A 21,350-nucleotide genomic window follows, 5' to 3' on the forward strand; every position below is an offset into this window, starting at 1 on the left:
TCAGTAATTGTCGTTGCTGATATGTTTATTAAACTTGACAAGTGGTGAAGTTTCGCCCTCTGCTGGCCGGCCATTTGTCTTAATACTGCTTTGTTTAAACCAATTTAAAAAATAGAAGAATAAAGCAGAACAAGGTAGAAGAAGTGGTCGCCTGAAAAGAGACGTGGGAACTTTTTAATTCCCTCTTTTAGTTGTTTTTTTTTTTTTAGCTATTAACAAAGACAAGGTGTGTCTATCTTACTTGATGGGAACTTTAATTATGAACAGCAACACAAACACTTTGTTTAAAGAGTCCAAAGTGACGAATATTTAATTCAAAAGGAGCTTTTACAAAAACTCATAACAGGCAACACATATTATTGTCTATATTCAGTTAATAAGACTGTTGCAAGAACTGCAGAACATTTAATAAACCGTTCACAGGTTTTTCAGTCAGAACTCACAGTTGTGCCCGTTAACTAGGAGCAGCTGTTAGCCGAGCAGCAGTTAACCAAGCAGCCGCTAGTCGAGCAGCGCTAGTCGAGCAGTCGCTCAGTGATCCGAGACAGAGTTTCCCTCAGACGCTTCTTCTTCTCCTTCAGGTATGACTCCATGTCTTGAGCTTCGATCAAAAGGCCCTGAAGCTCCTTCATCTGGGACGTGTCCGCCGCAGCGCGCTCACTGCAACCAGCCACAAGAGAAAGCGTCAACCAGTTAGAGTGTGTGTGTGTCAACCAGTTACGGGTCACAGCTTTGTAACATCTAATGACCTACCTGAACACTTCAGCGAACTTAGAGAGCATCATGCTGAAGTCTCTGCTGGCACCTGGAAGAGGAAGAGAGAACGAGCACAGGAAGGACATCCATTCAATTCACAGAGCGATTTTAACTCGATAGCTTCCACATTTCCTGGTTCCTGGTTCACGTCTCAGTGGCCTCTAACTAGCTGTGAGCTTGTGTTGCTATACGTCGTCGTCTTAAGCTGCACGTACCTGCAGTCGTTGCCTCGAATAAACCTTCACACTCCAGAGTGACGGTCGCAAAACTCTTCTTCTTTTTGGGTGGAGAGTTGTCCTGACGTTCAGGTGCACGTTCCATCTATTGCAACGGGGAAAGATATCTTATAGAGCAAACCATTTTTCAATGAATCAACAATGAAAATAAATGTATCAGTCCTATCCATCTTAACAACAGCACAAACATTACTTTTATTATTATCAATATGTAATTATTAATCAGAGGGACACATTCCCACATACTTTTATCAACCTAAATAAAAGATTATAATTGTTGAAAATTAATTTCTTACCTCTTCGGAAGTCTGTTTGGAGCCCTTGTTTTTGTTTACTGCCCTCTTGTTGGATATCGGTGGAATCATCTTTTCTGCCATCGCTGCTGCTTCTTCTGTTGAGACGTTAATGTTCCTGCAAATGTGAAGTCAACACATTTTAATCACTGATAGTTTACTGTGTATCTGTCTCACTATACAGTCAGACAGCTGCAGTCACTCGTAGTTATATTGTTATAGTTATATTGTTATTTTCATAATTTTATGACTTTGATTTTAACTATGTGGCACTCTGAGATTCTTGGATGAAGAGTGCCTTACGAATAAAATGTATTATTATTATTATTATAGTTATATTGTTATTGTTGTTATAGTTATATTGTTATTGTTGTTATAGTTACATTGTTATTGTATTTTATATATAATATATATTACACTATATTACACTACACAAACTGTAATAGAATAAAATATTATGAAATGAACTCACTAAAAATGAAATAATATTACATTAACTAATACATTATAGAATACTATTAAATCAAATCACTAAAAATAGAATCATATAAAATAAACTAATACAAAATAAAAGAATATTAAAATAACTTCCAAAAAATTAAATAATAATAAATTACCTAAAAGAAATAGAATCATATTTAAAAAAAAAAAAAAATAGCATATAAAACATGATAATATTCATGTTAGCTAGCGTTAGCTAAAAGCTGTGACATCGCTCAATATAATGTAACCAAAACATGTGATATCCTATTTAGTAAGTAAGTCCTCATGAAACAGTTCATCTTCATCCTCATCCAACTAGTTAACACAACGTTTTATTAAATGTTAAGTTAATCCGTAAAATAGCCACTAATTTACCTGCTAGCTAGCTAGCGTGATGCGTACTATCTAAGCTAGCTCGTTGACCTCACTAGCTAACTTATTTAGTTAACATTAGTTACATGAATAAAGCAACGAGTTAACTTCTACTTACGCGGTCTAAGGTGAAGACTTGGATGTTTATTGTACTCATTAAACAGAATAACTGTTTTTTATGTGTTATTTCTCGAGTTTGAACATCAGTTGAAAATAACGTCAAGCTCGTGCGCGACCGTTGGAGTGCTGCGTTCACGGACCGCAGTAAAATCCGTTCGTCTCGTCCTGCAGGTTTAAACGGGCAGATCAATGCTGCAGCCCGGTGGGCAACGCGCGTCATCAGAGCCTAATAATAATAATAATAATAATAATAATATCAATAATGATAATAATGATAATAATAATAATAATAATTTCAAAAGAATAATAAATAAAAGTTGGATTTTCGAGTGGCTATATTTAATATATAACATATCTCTATATATTTTAAGAGTATTTGTGCAAGCTTTGGCTTTAATTGAGTGAAGTTAAGTATTCTTAATTATCACAATGTTGAAAATAATAAAAAATAATAATACAACAATAATTGTTCATCTTAAGAAGCAGATGCAAAGGATTTTTGAGGTTAAAAAAGTTTTTTTTTTAAATGAGGAACTGATGGTCAAAATGAAATGTAATTCTTCAGAAAGTGTAACAGGAAGTGATATGTTTAGTGATGCTAATGCTGCACATATTGTTTATGAAGTGGAAGTTGTTCTATGTTGCTGGAACTTTTTCAATAAACTGAAAGTATTTTCTATTTCTTTTGAAGGAGAAATTCTCTGGAAGAGTTTCACTTTCAAAGAAGTGAAGCTGGTGGATTTAAAATATATTTCATATATATGAAATTGTCCATCATATCAACTGAATATTGATTGTATGACATTTAATGTTCACATATAATAATAATAATAATAATAATAATAATAATAATAACAATAATAACAATAATAATAATAATAATAAGGATCTAAAAAAAATGTGAGCGAGACGTTTTGTGTAATTTTGTATTAATGAGAGGTTGAAGTTGAACTTTCATGTTGTGTTGTTTCTGGCGCCCCTTGTGGACTAAAGAGGAAGTGTCTCTGAGCACCAAGGTCCCTTTAGAAAACCTCTCATTCTACTGCAGCAGGTCTGACAGGACCAGGACTACACTGAGACTATAGAGGACCAGGACTACACTGAGACTATAGAGGACCAGGACTACGCTGAGACTATAGAGGACCAGGACTACACTGAGACTATAGAGGACCAGGACTACACTGAGACTATAGAGGACCAGGACTACACTGAGACTATAGAGGACCAGGACTACACTGAGACTATAGAGGACCAGGACTACACTGAGACTATAGAGGACCAGGACTACACTGAGACTATAGAGGACCAGGATCAAGTTCTGTGGTGTAACTCAAAGGTTTTTACAGGAAATAATTAAATTTCCTAAAGAGATTTTATGAATGAATTTCCAAAAGAAAATATGAATAAAATAAACTGAATTGATCTCAGAATTATGGAATAAACACAAACGTATTCCTGATTGGTTCTTGTTTATTTGTCGTCGTGTGTTTCTTTTGTCTCATTGCATCAGAGACTTGTTAACTCTGTGTGTGTGTGTGTGTGTGTGTGTGTGTGTGTGTGTGTGTGTGTGTGTGTGTGTGTGTGTGTATATGTATGTGTGTGTGTGTGTGTGTGTGTGTATGTACGTGTGTGTGTTTGTGTATCTATATGTATGTGTGCGCGTAGACGTATAGACGTTTGCATTGCTTCACGTTATTCCCGTGGCCCTTGAACGCACCAGCAGTCTCTCTCTCTCTCTCTCTCTCTCTCTCTCTCTCTCTCTCTCTCTCTCTCTCTCTCTCTCTCTCTCTCTCTCTCTCTCTCTCTCTCTCTCTCTCTCTCTCCCCCCTCCTCTTCCCCATCTCTCTCTCTCCTCTCTTACCTAATCCACGAGCACACACACACACACACACACACAGCAGACATACACACACAAACATGGCGCAGTCTCGAGCGGGTCCTCGGTGGTCCGTGTGCGTGCTGGTGCTGTGGCTCGCGGGCTTTAGCTCGCCGTCCTCCGGCCTCCGCCTGCACGCGCTGCCGCAGGACAGAGGCTTTTTCACGGTGCACGCGACCCGGGATTTACCGCGCGCAGGAGGCGCCGCCGCCGCCGCCGCAGAGGAAGCGGCTCCGCGGCCGCCTCTGGCCGCTCGCAGAGCCGCGGAAGGCGGGTCGGACTCCGGCGCCTTCCCGCAGCATCGCAGCCGCCGGAGCCCCGGAGAGTCGGCCCTGCCGAAGGTGTACGGGCAGGTAAATGCATCTCGAGCATCTCACCTTTAACAGAAATATGCATCACCTCAAACTGCCCTTTAGCTGCAATAAAAGGGTTCCTTTAAGAAAAATAAATTACGCAAGAATCCCCTCCTCCCCCCCTCCTCGGTGTTGTTTTTGCACCTGGGGGAGAAAAGGGCGCTGAGTGCACCGTGTTCAGGAGCCCGGAGCCCCGGTGAACACAACCGAGAAGGTCTCCGTGGTGTTTTTCTTTTCGCTGCATGAGACGTCACTGCACACCAAACATGCATTGCAATAACTGTCAACTCTGGAGTTGGTCACCCGGCAACCTGTCTGTGTCCGTTTCTCACGGTGGATGCACGAATGACAGGAAAACGGAGGGTTTCTGTCCGCGCTACGGGGACTAATTGCGAGCCGAAGTGACAGGAAAACTCTCAAGATTAGTAACACGTATTTGTTTCTGCGCTGTCAGACGTGTCTGTGCGCCGATACACACGGAAACCGAAAAAAAGACGATTTTGTAATGGTGGTTCTGTATGGGGGGATAACGAGGACAGAAAGTGTGGCGAGAAACAAACTCTCCAACGCTCCTTTTTCCATTTTATATTACCCGCTGTCTCTACAGAATGTCCTGACATTTGATGTAAAAGTGTGTGTTAAGACACACAGGTTGTCAGCCCTCATATATTCAAACTAGCTCTGGTGAGCTGTCCAGCCAGACTTCATTCAAAATAAGGCAAATTCAAGCTGTAAACACGCTGTCAGTCTGGCAGAAAATGACTCAGGACTTTTTTTTATATCTATAGTTGTCAAATAAAAAAATAATCTACTCAGCTGTGATGCATTAGGGAGACGTTTAATTAAAAAAGAACACATTTTATGACATGTTTATTCTCAAATGTTTCAATAAAGCAAAGCCACATCAAATTGGCTGTTTTTGTGAACAGGGTTTGGTGTGGAGGTTCCTCTCAGCAACCACAGGTCACTAACCTCAATCCATCTCGATTTGAAAGCTAATATTTCTGCCTACAGCTCGTCAAGCCTCGACCCTAAATTGGCCAAAACGTGAACACATTGTTATTACAACACACTCGGAGGGTGAAATCCAAGCTCGGGTGTCCTATTTGTTGTTGCCCCGCTGGTCTTTGTTCCATGTGACGCACACTGTTTTGCTGTGTGGTTATTGTGGTGGTGGTGGTGGTGGTGCAGTCATTAGTGCTGGTGGAGCGTTGTCATTCAGTACAAAGACACTCCATCAAGGAGTCTTTGACATCTTGAGCCGCGCTGTCGCTCCTCGTTGCCCTCCGGCCGCAGAAGGCAACGCTGCAAGTGTGATGAGGCGTCTGGGAACCAAACGCAGCCGCCTCAGTGAAACCAGGCTGGCTGGGAGAATATGTCGCCTCCATGTTTACCTTCAGGGCGGCGGCGTTGTAAAGACTTTAGAGGACTGATGACGACGAGGCAGCGGACATGTTGGTTCCTCATGACAGAGCAGAAGTCTGCTGAGAGGTTTAGAGATGTTCTGTGTGACAGACTTTTAATCAGAAGAGGTTGCCTCAACTTAACTGTTGGTGTTGTTGCCTCAACTTAACTGTTGGTGTTGTTGCCTCAACTTAACTGTTGGTGTTGTTGCCTCAACCTAACTATTGGTGTCGTTGCCTCAACCTAGCTGTTGGTGTTGTTGCCTCAACCCAACTGTTGGTGTTGTTGCTCGTTCTGTTCTGTTAACCCAACTCAAAATGGTGGTTTCTGTTGCCTAAATCTAGCTGTTTGTGATTTTGTTGCCTCAACCTAAATAAATTGTGCCGAGGATCACAACTCAAACTCATAGATTACATATTGTGACTATTTCACAAAGTCTGGATATCTGTAGTTTTCTTAACATGCAGATTAATCAATAATCCTGAGTTGCGTCCCTCGTCTGGAGCTTTTTTCCTTCCAGGAGCCGGACAACTGAACACAGACGAGTTGGGCAACATGAGGATCGCGTCGACAACACGGACGAGCACGTAAAAGCGGTTTGTGTGTTTGTCGTTGGGTAAACACGGCCGATCGGCCTCCAGGGGCTGATCGGCATCAGGTTTCGGCAGCTTGTTGCTTAAAGCGTCGTCGTCCCCGGTGTGTCGTTGCGTTGCCGGCCTGGTGGTGAGGCGGTTAGCGGGCGTCATAATTGGAGATAATGGTTTGCATATTTCATGATGGAGCCATTGATCTGATCTGAGGGTAACTGAGCTGGTGTGAGGTTGGATGGAGGAGGAGGAGGAGGGGAGGGAGGGTGTTATCTTTCCCATGAGGCCACATGAGGAACAGGGACAGTTGTGGAATAGACTGAGCTCAACCTGATCAATAGTATTCAACCTCTTTATGAAAAGCTGTGATATGGTGAGAGTGACTATTGTGATCAGTGGTGGATGTAACCGAGTGTATTTGCTGAAGAGCTTTTACTTGAGTACATATTCAAGGAGCTTTACTTGAGTATTTCCCTTTTATTCCACTATATATTTCTACTCTACTACATCTCGGATGGAAGTATTTGACTTTTTACTCCACTACATTTTTCCGGCAACTTTAGTTCCCAACTTCCCAAACGCAACAACTGTGTATGAAGGAGTTAAAATAAGCTCCACCGTAAACATCTGCAGCAGGAATAATGATGCAAACATGAGGCATTTACTTCTATACAACCAGAGGAGTCGCCCCCTGGTGGTCAGGAGAGAGAATGCAGCTTTAACACATGAAGCGTAGACTTCTATACAACCAGAGGAGTCGCCCCCTGATGGTCAGGAGAGAGAATGCAGCTTTAACACATGAAGCACAGACTTCTATACAACCAGAGGAGTCGCCCCCTGGTGGTCAGGAGAGAGAATGCAGCTTTAACATCTGGATTTATACTGGTTCATCACCAACACTACGTTTTACTAGATTACACCTGAACGCATCATGAAAAGGTCATAGTCTACCTTCAGCCAGTACTCATTTTTGCTGAGCGGAGCCTGAACGCATCTTCGTGTACCTGAAGGGAACCTCTTGTTGGTTCTCCGTTAGCAATGCTGCTAACGTTTAAAATAAAAATAAACTTTCATCTTCTCAGGAAACCACTCAGTTATGTTTAATAAATATAATGAAATATTAATTTATTTTGTGGGACTTCTACAAGCACAGCTTTTTCTTCGAGGTGTGTGTGTGTGTGTGTGTGTGTGTGTGTGTGTGTGTGACTTGCACGTGAGCGAGCGCTCATCGTCTGCCAGTCCTGCAGAGATGATGTCATTGTTTGGTGGAATAACGGAGAGCTCAGCGCTTAAGGGGCGGAGCCAGGGTAGATGGGGGGGGGGGGGCCTCAACCCCCCACAATGCATTGTTGTTCTGCTTCACTGCTCGGTGGTACCAGTCACTGAGCACAACTCCTCCACTACCAGGAAGGATGTCAACATGCCAGAGAGGAGGGAGGAGAAGATGGGGAGGAAAGGGAGGAAGGAGAGGGGGGAAGGAGAGGAAAGGAAATGAAGCAAGGGGGGATGGATGGGGAGGAAGAGAGGAAGAAGAGGAAAGGAAGGGAGGAGAGGGATGGAGCAGATTGCATTAAAGTGGTGTCATCAATTTATAAAATGTTCTTAGGGGGTGCTACGATGATGATGATGATGATGATGAAGTTGCAGGAGTTTAGCAGTCGCCCTCGGCAACTCAACCAAACAAAGGCGCGTGTCGGTGTTGCAAAGAGACGATCTGTCTGAAGTCACATTGTTCATAAAGTTTAGTTCTTCTGGTTCCAGCTGCTTTATTGCTGCGGATTTCTTTCATTTTTTTCTCCCCTCAGAGGATAAATTACAGCGACGCAGCGGGTCATAAACCTCCCGGCTCGGATCGACACCACAGAAGAAGAAAAGAAAAGGAAGTTTTAGAGATTCACCGTCACTCTTTAACACATGAAGCATAGACTTCTATACAACCAGAGGAGTCGCCCCCTGGTGATCAGGAGAGAGAATGCAGCTTTAACACATGAAGCATAGACTTCTATACAACCAGAGGAGTCGCCCCCTGGTGGTCAGGAGAGAGGATGCAGCTTTAACACATGAAGCATAGACTTCTATACAACCAGAGGAGTCGCCCCCTGGTGGTCAGGAGAGAGAATGCAGCTTTAACACATGAAGCATAGACTTCTATACAACCACAGGAGTCGCCCCCTGGTGGTCAGGAGAGAGAATGCAGCTTTAACACATGAAGCATAGACTTCTATACAACCAGAGGAGTCGCCCCCTGGTGGTCAGGAGAGAGGATGCAGCTTTAACACATGAAGCATAGACTTCTATACAACCAGAGGAGTCGCCCCCTGGTGGTCAGGAGAGAGGATGCAGCTTTAACACATGAAGCATAGACTTCTATACAACCAGAGGAGTCGCCCCCTGGTGGTCAGGAGAGAGAATGCAGCTTTAACACATGAAGCATAGACTTCTATACAACCCGTTCTCTCAGGCTGCAGTTTGCTGCAGTCAGGCAAAGTGTTGTTCATCTTCGCAGTCCTCATCGTCATCATCATCATTCTCCGGAGCCGCTGGCAGCAACTTTCACCGCGGAGGCCTGAAACAGATTTACTGCTGCAACACCTCGGCCTTTAGGGAGGAGGAGGGGCTTTTACTGAGGAGGAGGAGGAGGAGGAAGAAGAAGAGGAAGAAGAGGAAAAGATGGAGTCTGAGTCTCTAAAGGGGAACTGAACTGAAGCGTTTGTGTGTTTTGTCTTTTGTTTCTTTGTACCGAACACAAAGTGCTGTGAAGAGGGTTTGTATCAGGGAGCTGTTCTTTTAAACTAAAGTGTGTGTGTGTGTGTGTGTGTGTGTGTGTGTGTGTGTGTGTGTGTGTGTGTGTGTCTGCAGGCCAACCTGAACGACTCCCACAACCAGATGGTCGTCCACTGGGCCGGCAAGAAGAGCGACGTCATCGTGGCTCTGGCCCGGGACAGCGCCGGGGCCATCGGGCCCAAGACCAGCTCGGTGAGTACCGACGTGTCCCGCTTTGTCACCAGGTCCCCGAACCTCCCGTTCGCCAGCACGTGTGTGTGTGTGTGTGTGTGTGTGTGTGTGTGTGTGTGTGTGTTCTCACTTGTCGAGCATGTTTCTGGTGTCGATATGAGTGTTGAGCAACAGATTCAACTCCATCTGCTACATTAACACACACACACACACACACAGACACACACACACACACACACACACACACACACACACACACACACACACAGACACACACACACACACACACACACACACACACACACACACACACACACACACACACACACACACAAAGCCTCGAGCACAAACCTTCTAATTGGTCCGTAAAGTCTGAACCCTCCGGTCTCATTTCATCATTTCAAAATAAAAGTCCTTCTCTTCTTCTTCTCCAGTCAGAACCTGAAATCCTTCAACATTTAAATGTTTTAAACAACATTTAAATGTTTTAAACAACATTTATATTCTATTTACTCTCATAAAACACTCGCTAACCCAAATAAAAGTCCCAGTCATGCAAAACAAATGCTGTTATTGTGTAAATGATTGTGTGAAAGTCAGACGATGTAATTTAAGATGTGTTTCTGCGCTGCAGGTCTACGTCTCCTACGACTACGGCACCACCTTCACGCTGGTCTCGCACCTCTTCCAGCTGTCGGGGGTTCGAGCCCAAAACGGAAACCAGCAGGTCATCTCCCAGTTCTACCACAGCCCCGCGGACAACAAGAGGGTGAGGCCCGGCCCGACTAGACCCAACCCGACCCGACCAGACTAGACCCTAACCGACCCAACTGGACCCGACCCGACCCGACTAGACCGGACCGGACTAGACCCTAACCGACCCGACTAGACCCGACCAGACTAGACCCTAACCGACCCGACTAGACCCGACCCGACCCGACTAGACCGGACCGGACCCGACTAGACCCGACAAGACTAGACCCTAACCGACCCGACCCGACTAGATCCGACTAGATCGGACCGGACCCGACTAGACCGGACCCGACCGGACATGACCCGACCCGACCCGTCCCGACCCGACCGGACCTGACCCGACCCGACCCGTCCCGACCCGACCGGACCTGACCCGACCCGACTAGACCCAACTAGACCCGACTAGACCCGACCCGACCCGACTAGACCCGACCGGACCCGACCCGACTAGACCCAACCCATCTATCCATCTATCCAGATCTCTAACTCGTACACTGGAGGTCGAGTAAAGTGAAATAAACTTGGTCCCCTGAAGGCAACGTTCTGTGAGACGTCTGAAGACTTTATTGCCTCAGTCATAAAGTGATGAAGAGGAGGGAGAGGAGGGAGACAGATTGCCTGTCTGACCTTCATGACCTTTATGACCTTTATGACTTTAATAGCTTCTCTTTAATCTGAAGGAAAGTGATCAATAGAGAGAAACTCTGACTGAAGATCAGGAAGTGAAGAGAGAGAGAGAGAGAGAGAGAGGGAGGAAGAGGAGAGAACTTAGGAGAGGAGGAAAGAGGAGAAAGGGGGGAGGAAGGAAGGGGAAGAGGATGTAAACATGTTCATGTAAATATAAACATATTGTTGTGACTCTTGAAGCGTTGCATCATTTAGTTTTAATGACGTCATCGTAACCGTTCTGCTGCTCCAGAGGGTTCAGCTCTCTCCTCATGACGTCATCACGATGTCATCAAAGCGTCTCCTCCTCCTCTTCCTCAGTACATCTTCGTGGACGCCACCAACAACTTCCTGTGGAACACGTTTGACTTCTGCAGCAGCGTGCACGGCTTCCCGCTGCCCTTCAAGCCCACCGACCTGCTGCTGCACGGCCGCGCCGCCGCGCTGCTGCTGGGCTACGACGCCTCGCACCCCAACAAGCAGGTACGCAGGTACGCAGGTACTACAGGTACTGTACCGCAGGTACTACAGGTACTACAGGTACTGTACCGAGGTACTACAGGTACTGGACCGCAGGAGCCTCGCAGGTCATGTGATGCTCTGCAGCGCCGCAACAAGAGAAACTGTTTTTCTCTTTTGTGCTTCATCTCAGTTTCCTCGTCTGTGAAACAAAAAGCTCTCATGTGTAAGAAACCAGGAATGAGCTTGACCTACATTTTAACCGTAATCTTCCTCCTCCTCCTCTTCCTCCTCCTCCTCCTCCTCCTCTTCCTCCTCTAGCTGTGGAAGTCGGATGACTTCGGGGAGACGTGGGTGTTGATCCAGGAGCACGTGAAGAGCTACTTCTGGTGAGAAAACCTTTAGTTCTGTGCTGCGTTCAGGGACCCCGGTAAAATGTGGAGTCAGCCTCACGAGAGCGATGTGAAATTAATGCGAGACTGTTCCGTCTATTGGAGCTTTATTGTTGTGTTTCACTTCTACAATAAATCCAGTTAAGGAGACGCAGAGATTAATAATTCCAGTTATTTCTCGGCCAAAAAGTTTAAAATCCGTCCTGTTTTCCTCTGAAACGTGTTTTCATGTCTCTGTAGCGTCGTTTATATAAAGTTATCTGACTCATTTTAACGATCTGAGCCCGTCTAGTGGAAGAAGAAAGTCCTCGTTGAGTGTTTCTGCTTCCGGGTCGTAGAGCACCAGCAGAAGCTCCGCAGGATTTAAAGCTGCAGTACGCAAAAAAAATCCAACAATGTTTTCCCACAGAACAAGAAACAAAACACCTTCCCAATATGTCAAAGCTTTGTCTTGCAGTGCTTTCTGTTGCTGGATTCTGATTCCTCAGCTCCTCACCTTTATGAAAAGGTGTGTTATGAGTATGTGAGATGTTGTTAAGGATCATGGAGTCGGGAATGTTTTTTTTGTTTTTTAAAGGAAATGATATGAAATAACACGGAGAAAAGAGGTGCAGACCATAATTGAGGTCCGACGGGGGGAACGAGTTAAAGTCTAAACAGTGGATTCACATTCGGGCTCGTTGATCTTTTGCTGGCAGAAGACGAGCGACGACATCGCCGACTGCATCGTCACTCTTCTGCTTTGGACATGAAGTGTTGAGGAAGTGCCGTGAAAACGAGGAACGGCTGAACCGCAGCGTCACTCTGACGTCTGCCGGCTGATGACCGGCCAACAAAGACACTCTGCGTTCACACGAGGACAACGAGAGAGGCTCGCGTTGTCCTCGTGTGAACGCAGAGTGTTTTTGTCACCGCTGATGAATCACTTCTTTTCCTTTGTGTGTCTGTTGTGTACCGGGGGTTTGTGTTACAGATGAACCGATAAAACACACCTCGCATGGATCCTGTTACTGAGACGAGTGCAAACCGGCTGCAGGAGGCCGGCTTTTTAGCTAAAAATGACGCGATAACATCAGTGTCGACAACTTCCTCATTCGCTGAGGACAAAGCATAATGAGATGTGAAAAAACAGTTGTTGATGAGAGCAAATGAAAGATGAATCTCATGATGTTTATGCACACATGTCCTGAAGTGAGACGGTTCCTGTCAGACTGCGAAGTGGGAATATCCGACTCTTTGGTGTTTATTGACGTTTTTTGGCATGTAGCCAGACTGGGTGATGCTAGCTAGCGGTGTGACGCCACCTTGTGGCGCCACCTTGTCGCGCTATCTCGTCGCGCTACCTCGTCATGCTACCGTGTTGTGCTACCTCGTCATGCTACCTCATCGTGCTACCTCGTCGTGCTACATTGTCGCGCTACATTGTCGCGCTACATTGTCGTGCTACCTTGTCGTGCTACCTTGTCGTGCTACCTTGTTGTGCTAATTTGTCGCGCTACCTCGTCTCACTACCTCGTCATGCTACCTCGTCATGCTACCTCGTCGCGCTACCTCGTCATGCTACCTCGTCATGCTACCTCGTCATGCTACCTAATTTTTTGTGAGCTTAACCACAGTTAATTATATCCATAAATATAAACATTGTGTTGGTTTAGGTGTTCATCTCAGTTATGATGGTTTGTTTCATTTATAGGAAACAAAACTATTCACGCTATGAAAGTTTAACTTTTTAAAATCGTCACATTTATTAAAACCTCGGCTGTTGACGGTTCCACCTAAAAAACTAAAAAACAGGGTGCATTTCAGGGAAAAACTGGCAAAACAAGGGAGGCGAGGCGTTCAGGAAGTGTTTGAACGACACAGAGATGGACTCAAAGGAAGGACTGCGAATAGCCCGGCGTGCCCCGCGTGCCCCAGACAGACTGCGGCTGCTGAACAGGACCTTTGAGAGAATGCCACGGCGGCCGAGCCAGACACTGCTGCCTCTGTTCGGCTCTCGAGCCGCCGGAGGAAAACACACTGCTGCTGGACGGCAGACGATAAGACCAGAGAACCTCGCTCATTCATGGCGGCTGACGCCGCGTGCCACAGCTTCATGTAAAGAACGCCCTCGCTGTGCTCTTGTGGCCACAAATAGTCTGACCGGTTCTGAACACGCTGATCATATGTCTGCATTTTTGTGCTGACATTTACTATCTGGGAATTTTGTCATTGTGTTGAGCAACAACAACGACAGCAACAACAAAATGACAAGAGCTCTTGAGGATGTCAGTGCAACCACTGCAGCACACATGTGTTAGATGAGGGAGAAACATGAGTATTCAATGTGCTGCAATGGGTTTCCTAGCTACAGGGGTTACGCTAGCTATGGCTGTGATGCTAGCTACGGCTGTGATGCTAGCTACCGGTGTTACGCAAGCTACCAGTGTAACGCTAGCTACGGCTATGATGCTAGCTACTGGTGTGACACCAGCTACGGATGTTACGCAAGCTACCAGTGTGACGCTAGCTACGGCTATGATGCTAGCTACTGGTGTGATGCTAGCTACGGATGTTATGCGAGCTACCGGTGTGAAGCCAGTTACTGGTGTGACCTTACCGGTGTGATGCTAGCTACCGGTGTGACGCTAGCAACCTTGTGAACGGTTTCAGTAACTTCTAAAAAAAAAAAGGAACAGGGTTCCTACGGTCATGGAAAACCTGGAGAAGTCATGGAGTTTTAAACTGATTATTTCTTGGGGGCATGGGAAAGTCATGAAAATATGGTGAAAAGTCATAGAGAAGTCCAGTAAATCCATTGGTCAAATTGTGTCTGAGGTAAAAAAGATTTTGAGACAAATAAATGCTGAAAACTGAAATGTTGCTGTGTGTCCCCCTCACAGGGGCGTGGAGCCCTACGACCCCCCCACCACGGTGCTGGTCCAGAGGCACGAGCCCCAGGGCGTCTCCACCATCCTCAGCAGCACCGACTTCTTCCAGAGCGAACAGAACCGCACGGTGATCCTGGAGCAGGTCGACAGCTTCCAGCTCCGGGACAAGTACCTGTTCGCCACCACCACGCGGGTAAGGGGGCGGGGTTAAGAAATGAACTGTGCTTAAGCTAACGAAGAAGGTAGCGCCACAAGGTAGCGCAACAAGGTAGCGCCACAAGGTAGCTCGACAATGTGGCGCCACTAGGTAACGCCACTAGGTAGAGCGACAAAGTAGCGCGACAAGCTAGCGTAACAAGCTAGCGTAACGAGCTAGCATAGCAAGCTAGCATAACAAGGCCCAAAAGCCTTTGTTGGTTCTTGACGCCTCCTGTATGAGAGACTCGCCTCATGTGTTGCTCTGGTGTGATTATGTACATGTGTATATATATACATACTTATGTGTATATGTACTTATACACACACACACACACACACGTGTATATATAGCGTGATAGAGAGAGAGCACTACATGTACATAACTAAAGGCTGAGTCAGCTAATCATTTGAAGGTGTTATTTAATTGGTTTAGTCAGGATTACGCTGACGGGTTAAATAAATATCTCCCCTTCTTCCTCCTTCAAGAGACGCGTACCCTGCGGCTCTTCCTGCGCCGCCATCTTTAAAGCCGTCTCTGCGTCGCAGTGAGCAGCGTTTCCCTCCTCAGCTTAGCGAGTGGAGCAGACCGGCGGGTCGATATCTGGCGAGTTTGTCGGCGTGAGTCTCGGCGTTCGTGTCGGAGACGCCTCGGAGCAGCAGATGGCTTTCGGAGCTCATGTCGTCTCCTCGTTTCCTCGTTTCCTTCTCTCGTCTGCTCAGAAGCAGTTAATCGTAACAGAGCGGCTTTACTTTTTAAAAAAAATGTAAAAATGTATCTTTTCTCTTAAAAACTGAAACTGAATTGTCTCTTAAATTGCTTCAATACCTCAACACCTGAGTATGAAAGTGATAATTATGAGATGAAAAGTCAAAATTATTTGATGAAAAGTCATTATTTTGATATAAAAAGTCATAAATATGAGACAAAAAGTCATTATTTTAATATAAAAAGTCATAAATATGAGACAAAAAGTCATTATTTTAATATAAAAAGTCATAAATATGAGATAAAAAGTCATAATTATTAGATAAAAAGTCATAATTATGAGATAAAATGATATAATCATGTGATAAAATGACATAATTACGTAATAAAAAGTCATAATTATGAGATAAAAAGTCATAATTGTGAGAAGTACTTTAAAGTTTGTTCATTTCTCTTCATTCTACACGAGGTTCTCGCTGTCGGGTGTAAATATAAAGAAGTGTTTTGTTTTGGGTTTTAACTCTCAGTCGGATGCAGGAAGCCGTAAAGTTTTGCATCGTCTGGAGCCGTAAAAACTCATTTTCCAGCCGTGGAAGTTGTGTTGCAGAGTTTTTTGTTGCTGGTTTTCACTTTTATGATCAGACGGAGCGCGTTAAAGGCAGGAAGTTCATTTCATCCACATTCTTTTCTTTCTTTTTCATAAGCGATGTTTGATGGAGAAAGCCAGTGGTGCGCTCGTAAAATCACGTGTTTATGTGTTTGTGTGTTTGTGTGTTTGTGTTGATGCAGCGGGCGTAATGAATGTTAATGAATCCCAGTGGCGGCTGCGGTCAAGCTAACAAGTAGCCCTTCTTTTCCAATTAGCAGCGCGGTCCAATGAGACGCGGCGGTTAACCTCAGGATGTTTGAGCCCTTTGACGAAATGTTTTGCCGTTTCCATTGTGAGTTTGTGTGTTGTGAGTTTGTGCGTTGTGAGTCAGGGTGTTTTTTTGCTTGTTTTTCACTCCAGTGCAGATGTAAAAAGGGGTTGGATCTTTTTCTTTTCATTCGTGAAAACAGGTAGAAAGAAACGACCCTCTAGTGGCCCAAAAGAGTATTACAACAAACGCACAAAACACGTGATCCTCCATTAATTCCACTCGTGTCTTCTGGTTGAAAACCGGTTGACAGCAACGTGAGTAAGAACCCGTCGGTTTGAAATGAGATGTTTTCCATCTAAAACGAGTGGTTCAGTTTCACCAGAGACGAGTACTTTAAGGACCGTCGGAAAGATGAAAATCGGACAATAATTAAGTTTTTACAGTTGTTGTGGTATGAGCACAGTGTGTATACTAAGGAGAGCCCCACCAGTAACATTCAATACCTTTCATGCAGACATTAGAGGCCAGAATGCACCTTTTGAAACATCTTGTTCACCTCTGAGGAGTTTGCACGCTTGAAAGTTCGTCCCATCGATGTCTTCATCACCGCAATCGAGTTCTCTGAAGCAGCAACTCGCCTCGTACGTCTGGGAAATCACAGCGTCGGGAACCATCGACGGAAAGAGATTGATGGAATCTGACGCCTTGAGCTTTAATGGTCAGAAGTGACCGACGTCATCGTGATAAGTACAACTACGAACATCAGATACACCGAGGTTCTCGCTGTCAGATGTAAATATGAAGGAAGTGCTTTGTTTTGGGGTTTTAACTCTCGGTCGGATGCAGGAAGCCGTAAAGTTTTGCATCGTCTGAAGCTGTAGAGACATTAAGATCATCGTTTGACCCTCAGATTCACTTCCTGTCTTGTTTCTGGAGCTTTCTACCGCTTCATCAGAGCGTGGCGTTGGTTCAGTTGTCATGGAAAATCAGACCGGTTGTGCGTGGTGTTTTTTTTAATGGGCGGCAACATGGTGATGAAGACCATGAGATTCTATAGAAAGTTGCACATATATAAAGCAAGTGGACCTTGAGTTTTGAATATTTGGTCAAACTATCTCTCGAAGGTCAGAAATTAACCTTTTCCGCTCAACACGGATCATATTTTGCACCGCTTTGCTAAATGCCATAAAATCCAGCGATGTTCGTGGATTTGAGAACAAAACCTTCTAAATTTAGTGTGTGACCTCCCGCCGGTGCATCCGGGGGTTTGCTGACACGGAGAAGACTCAGGAGGGCAAATATGACATAACAGGACCAACGCGGTTAGTTTACATCTTTCTGCAGCGTCCGATGCATCGGCTCGGCCTGTGATGAAGGAAGTGAAACAAACAGTTTTAACTGCTATGCCGACAGCCGGGTTCATCTCATCTTAGAAAATACAGATTTAAAGACATTGAGAAGTGCTTGAGCGATGCGAGTTCAGGATTCAGTGACAGGTCTTGAGATGGAGCGTTACGGAAAATACTTTTTACTTTAACGGACATTTCTGTTGTTTAGTTTTGATCATTTTTCAGCATCTGCATGCCTCAACTGTTAAAAGTTATGGCCAACATTTGGAAAAAAAATCCTTTGTTTTCCCTGTTGTGACCCAAAAAAGCGAGATTTTGGAGCAAACCGTGAATACATTGTTCCGTTACCCCCCTACTAGCTAGCTAGATGTTTAGCTATTTTCAAAAGGAACAAAAAGTGACTTGAAAAATGGCGACTCGTTTGTAAAGGTTGATTGAGAATGTCGTTCAGGTTTTAAGAGACTAAAAGACTCCGCTTTCCTTAGCTAGACCCGCCCTGTAGCTAGGTAGCTAGATGTTTAGCTACTTCAAGAAGGAAAACATTGGAAAAACAACTTTCTGTATTAACTGTGTTTTCCCTGTTGTGACCCAAAAAAAACGAGGTTTCGTCGCGAACCGTGAATACATTGTTCTGTATTAAATAGCTAAATGTTTAGCTATTTCCAGAAGGAAAACATTGAAAAAACTACTTTCTGCATTTTGTTTGTCTTCATTGTTGTTCTGAACCTTGACCAAAAAACATTGTTCCATATTAGCTAGCTAGATGTTTAGCTATTTCCAGAAGGAACAAAAAGTGACTTAAAAATGGCGACTTGGTTGATTGAGAGTGTCGTTCAGGTTGTTAAGAGACTAAAAGACTTTCCTTGGCTCGACCGCTCTGCAGTGTTCTAGTATTGGCCCGGTCTGGCTGGACGGGGTACTAGTGACCTCATTGGTTCGGGTCCCATGCCCGGACCCGAACTACTCGAGCTCAGCGCCCTCTGCCTCGGCCTCTTTGCCAAGAGAGCTGATAATAAAACCAGTCAGACGGACCAGTACAGCCACTGCCTGTGTGGCTCGCGTAGAACTGAAGGGGATTGGAACCGATCCAGACGGACCCGTCTGCAAAGCGTCAGCTCTTTTAGCCGCTCGCTAGCTTGCAAGATGCCGCCGCTGGCAGAGACGTCTATATTTTCTCCCGTGCTCATTGGCTGCAGGAACAAAGGATCCTTCTTCTATCTGGTCCCAGTGGTTGGCGCTAATAGGATTAGACTGACGGAGTATCACAAGTGCTCTTTGGCAGCGCCGAGCTGCTTAAGCTAATTAAAGAGAGTTTTATCTCGACGACGTGGGGATCCTGAGCAATAGAGTGCCGATCGGACCTCGGAGATCCTGGCTTTTGGTCCCGTGGAGGAGGCTAAATGAAAAGATAACCGGCGGAAGAGAAGCAATGAGGAAGTAGATAACGGCTCGCTGCCCTCGCACTTATCTGAGAGACGCATTCCCTCTCGTTTAGATCGCAGATCGACCGCGAGAAGAAAACAGGAAGCGGCGATGGGAGGACTGACTCGCTCCCATCGGAGTGCAGCTTTTCTAGTCGTTTCTGAAGCGCTTTGCAGTTTCTTAAATAATTCAGTTCAGAAAATATCGCTGTTGCGAAATCCCTGCACGGGCCTCTTCTGCAAATTTAGTTCGTTTTTTATTTTTTACAGGAAATTCCCAGAGGAGATTTAAAGCTGCATGTTGAGGAAGTAGTGAACCACCAGAAGCGTTCAGCACAGTCGTGGTACTTTGATGCAAAATACAGGAAGAAGAACAGACTAGGCCAAATGGTTTCTCCTGTCTGGTTGTTGCATTGGTCGCAATTTACCTGCATTTCCTAATTTATTTTCTTAATTGTCTTTTTCTATCACGATATAATCGAAAAGAACCGATGAGACGAGCAGAATCAAGCAATCTGACATCGAGGGAAGTGGTTTCACCGGGAATATACAGAGAGATCAATAAGCTGCAAGACACACACACACACACACACACACACACACACACACACACACACACACCTATAGATTGTGATCTTGCCGGCCTGAGGCAGTGTTGCAGCTCTTCATCTTCCTCATTGCAGCAGCTGGTTCCCTTTTGTTCACACAATCATTTAAGTTAACACGGCTAATGAAACACTGTTATCCTCCCTCCCTCCTCCCTCTCCCCCCTACCCCCCCCCCCCCCGCTTTCCTCCCCCTTCCCCCCCCCTCAGAAGTTGCTTGGCGCTCGTGACTCCGCCTCCGTGCAGCTCTGGGTTTCTTACAACCGTCAGCCGATGAAAGCCGCTCAGTTTCAGACCCGACACCCGATCACGGTGAGTCTCTGACGCCGGCGGACGACCCGCCTCCGCTACCCAGAATGCACCTGTGTGGTGACGCCAGCCGCTCTCTCTCTCCCCCCGTGCAGGAGTACTACATCGCGGACGCGTCGGAGGACCAGGTGTTCGTGTGTGTGAACCACCTGAACAACGTCACACACCTTTACATCTCAGACACACAAGGCCTCTCCTTCTCGCTGTCGCTGGAGAACGTCCTGTACTACAGTCCTGAGGGCTCAGGGAGCAACACACTGATCAGGTACACACACACACACACACACACACACACACACACACACGCACACGCACGCACACACACACACACACACACGTACTACAGTCCTGAGGGCTCGGGGAGCAACACACTGATCAGATACACACACACTCTCATCAGGACTAACATACACACTCATAAGGTTCACATACACACTCATAAGGTACACACACACACTCTCTTCAGGTACACACACACTCTCTTCAGGTACACACACTCATTAGGTACACACACACTCTTAAGGTACACACACATACACTCTTAAGGTACACACACACACTCTTAAGGTACACACACACTCTCTTAAGGTACACACACACAGTCTTCAGGTACACACACACTGTTAAGGTACACACACTCATTAGGTACACACACACACTCTTAAGGTACACACACACTCTCTTAAGGTACACACACACAGTCTTCAGGTACACACACACACTGTTAAGGTACACACACTCATTAGGTACACACACACACATTCTTCAGGTACACATACATGAAGTATATCAGTAGTAATACTACACTAGTGTCTAATAGAAAATAAACGTGATCTGGAGCCGACACTGACTGAGAACATGAATGTGTGACATTAATGACGCGTCCGCTTTGTGCTTCAGGTACTTCGCCAACGAGCCGTTTGCGGACCTCCACCGCGTGGAGGGACTGCGCGGCGTCTTCATCGCCACGCTCATCAACGGCTCCGCCAGCGAGGACAACATGCGCTCCGTCATCACCTTCGACAAGGGAGGAACCTGGGAGCTGCTGCAGCCGCCTGCTGCCGACAGCCTGGGGGGAACCGTGGACTGCCAGGTAGCTCTGGTTGTATAGAAGTCTGTGCTTCATGTGTTAAAGCTGCATTCTCTCTCCTGACCACCAGGGGGAGACTCCTCTGGTTGTATAGAAGTCTATGCTTCATGTGTTGAAGCTGCATTCTCTCTCCTGACCACCAGGTGACGACTCCTCTGGTTGTATAGAAGTCTATGCTTCATGTGTTAAAGCTGCATTCTCTCTCCTGACCACCAGGGGGCGACTCCTCTGGTTGTA

At 45.6% G+C, this 21,350-nt stretch overlaps 2 protein-coding genes across 2 annotated transcripts in view; one reads left to right on the forward strand and one right to left on the reverse strand.

Moving 5' to 3' along the window:
• Window positions 1-237: 237 nt before the first annotated feature.
• On the reverse strand, window positions 238-2,410 carry LOC137790873 (testis-expressed protein 12). Its single transcript, XM_068585439.1, has 5 exons — window positions 2,259-2,410; window positions 1,289-1,403; window positions 972-1,077; window positions 754-805; window positions 238-660 (listed from the first exon to the last, which is right to left on the reverse strand). The coding sequence occupies exons 2-5, from the start codon at window positions 1,367-1,369 to the stop codon at window positions 516-518; spliced, it is 384 nt and encodes a 127-aa protein (XP_068441540.1). The 5' UTR covers window positions 1,370-1,403; window positions 2,259-2,410; the 3' UTR covers window positions 238-515.
• Window positions 2,411-4,076: 1,666 nt separating this feature from the next.
• The window catches only part of sorl1 (sortilin-related receptor, L(DLR class) A repeats containing), a 40,565-nt gene continuing 23,291 nt past the window's right edge, over window positions 4,077-21,350 (forward strand). The window contains exons 1-9 of the mRNA XM_068584261.1: window positions 4,077-4,489; window positions 9,340-9,456; window positions 10,070-10,204; window positions 11,176-11,337; window positions 11,635-11,702; window positions 14,588-14,768; window positions 19,925-20,026; window positions 20,119-20,288; window positions 20,924-21,116. Coding sequence (XP_068440362.1) covers window positions 4,178-4,489; window positions 9,340-9,456; window positions 10,070-10,204; window positions 11,176-11,337; window positions 11,635-11,702; window positions 14,588-14,768; window positions 19,925-20,026; window positions 20,119-20,288; window positions 20,924-21,116 — 1,440 coding nt within the window. The 5' untranslated portion in view covers window positions 4,077-4,177. The remainder of the gene's footprint in view (window positions 4,490-9,339; window positions 9,457-10,069; window positions 10,205-11,175; window positions 11,338-11,634; window positions 11,703-14,587; window positions 14,769-19,924; window positions 20,027-20,118; window positions 20,289-20,923; window positions 21,117-21,350) is intronic.

The sequence above is a fragment of the Clinocottus analis genome, unplaced genomic scaffold (genome assembly GCF_023055335.1).
Source record: "Clinocottus analis isolate CAN_PGR_092001 unplaced genomic scaffold, fCliAna1.0.p SCAF_2, whole genome shotgun sequence".
NCBI classification, from domain to species: domain Eukaryota; kingdom Metazoa; phylum Chordata; class Actinopteri; order Perciformes; family Cottidae; genus Clinocottus; species Clinocottus analis.

Coding starts and splice junctions, on each gene's coding strand:
- LOC137790873 (XM_068585439.1), bottom strand. CDS start 1,369: ATGGCAGAAAAGATGATTCCACCGATATCCAACAAGAGGGCAGTAAAC. Junction 806..971: donor ATTCGAGGCAACGACTGCAG/GTACGTGCAGCT, acceptor TTCCTCTTCCAG/GTGCCAGCAGAGACTTCAGC. Junction 661..753: donor AAGTTCGCTGAAGTGTTCAG/GTAGGTCATTAG, acceptor GGCTGGTTGCAG/TGAGCGCGCTGCGGCGGACA.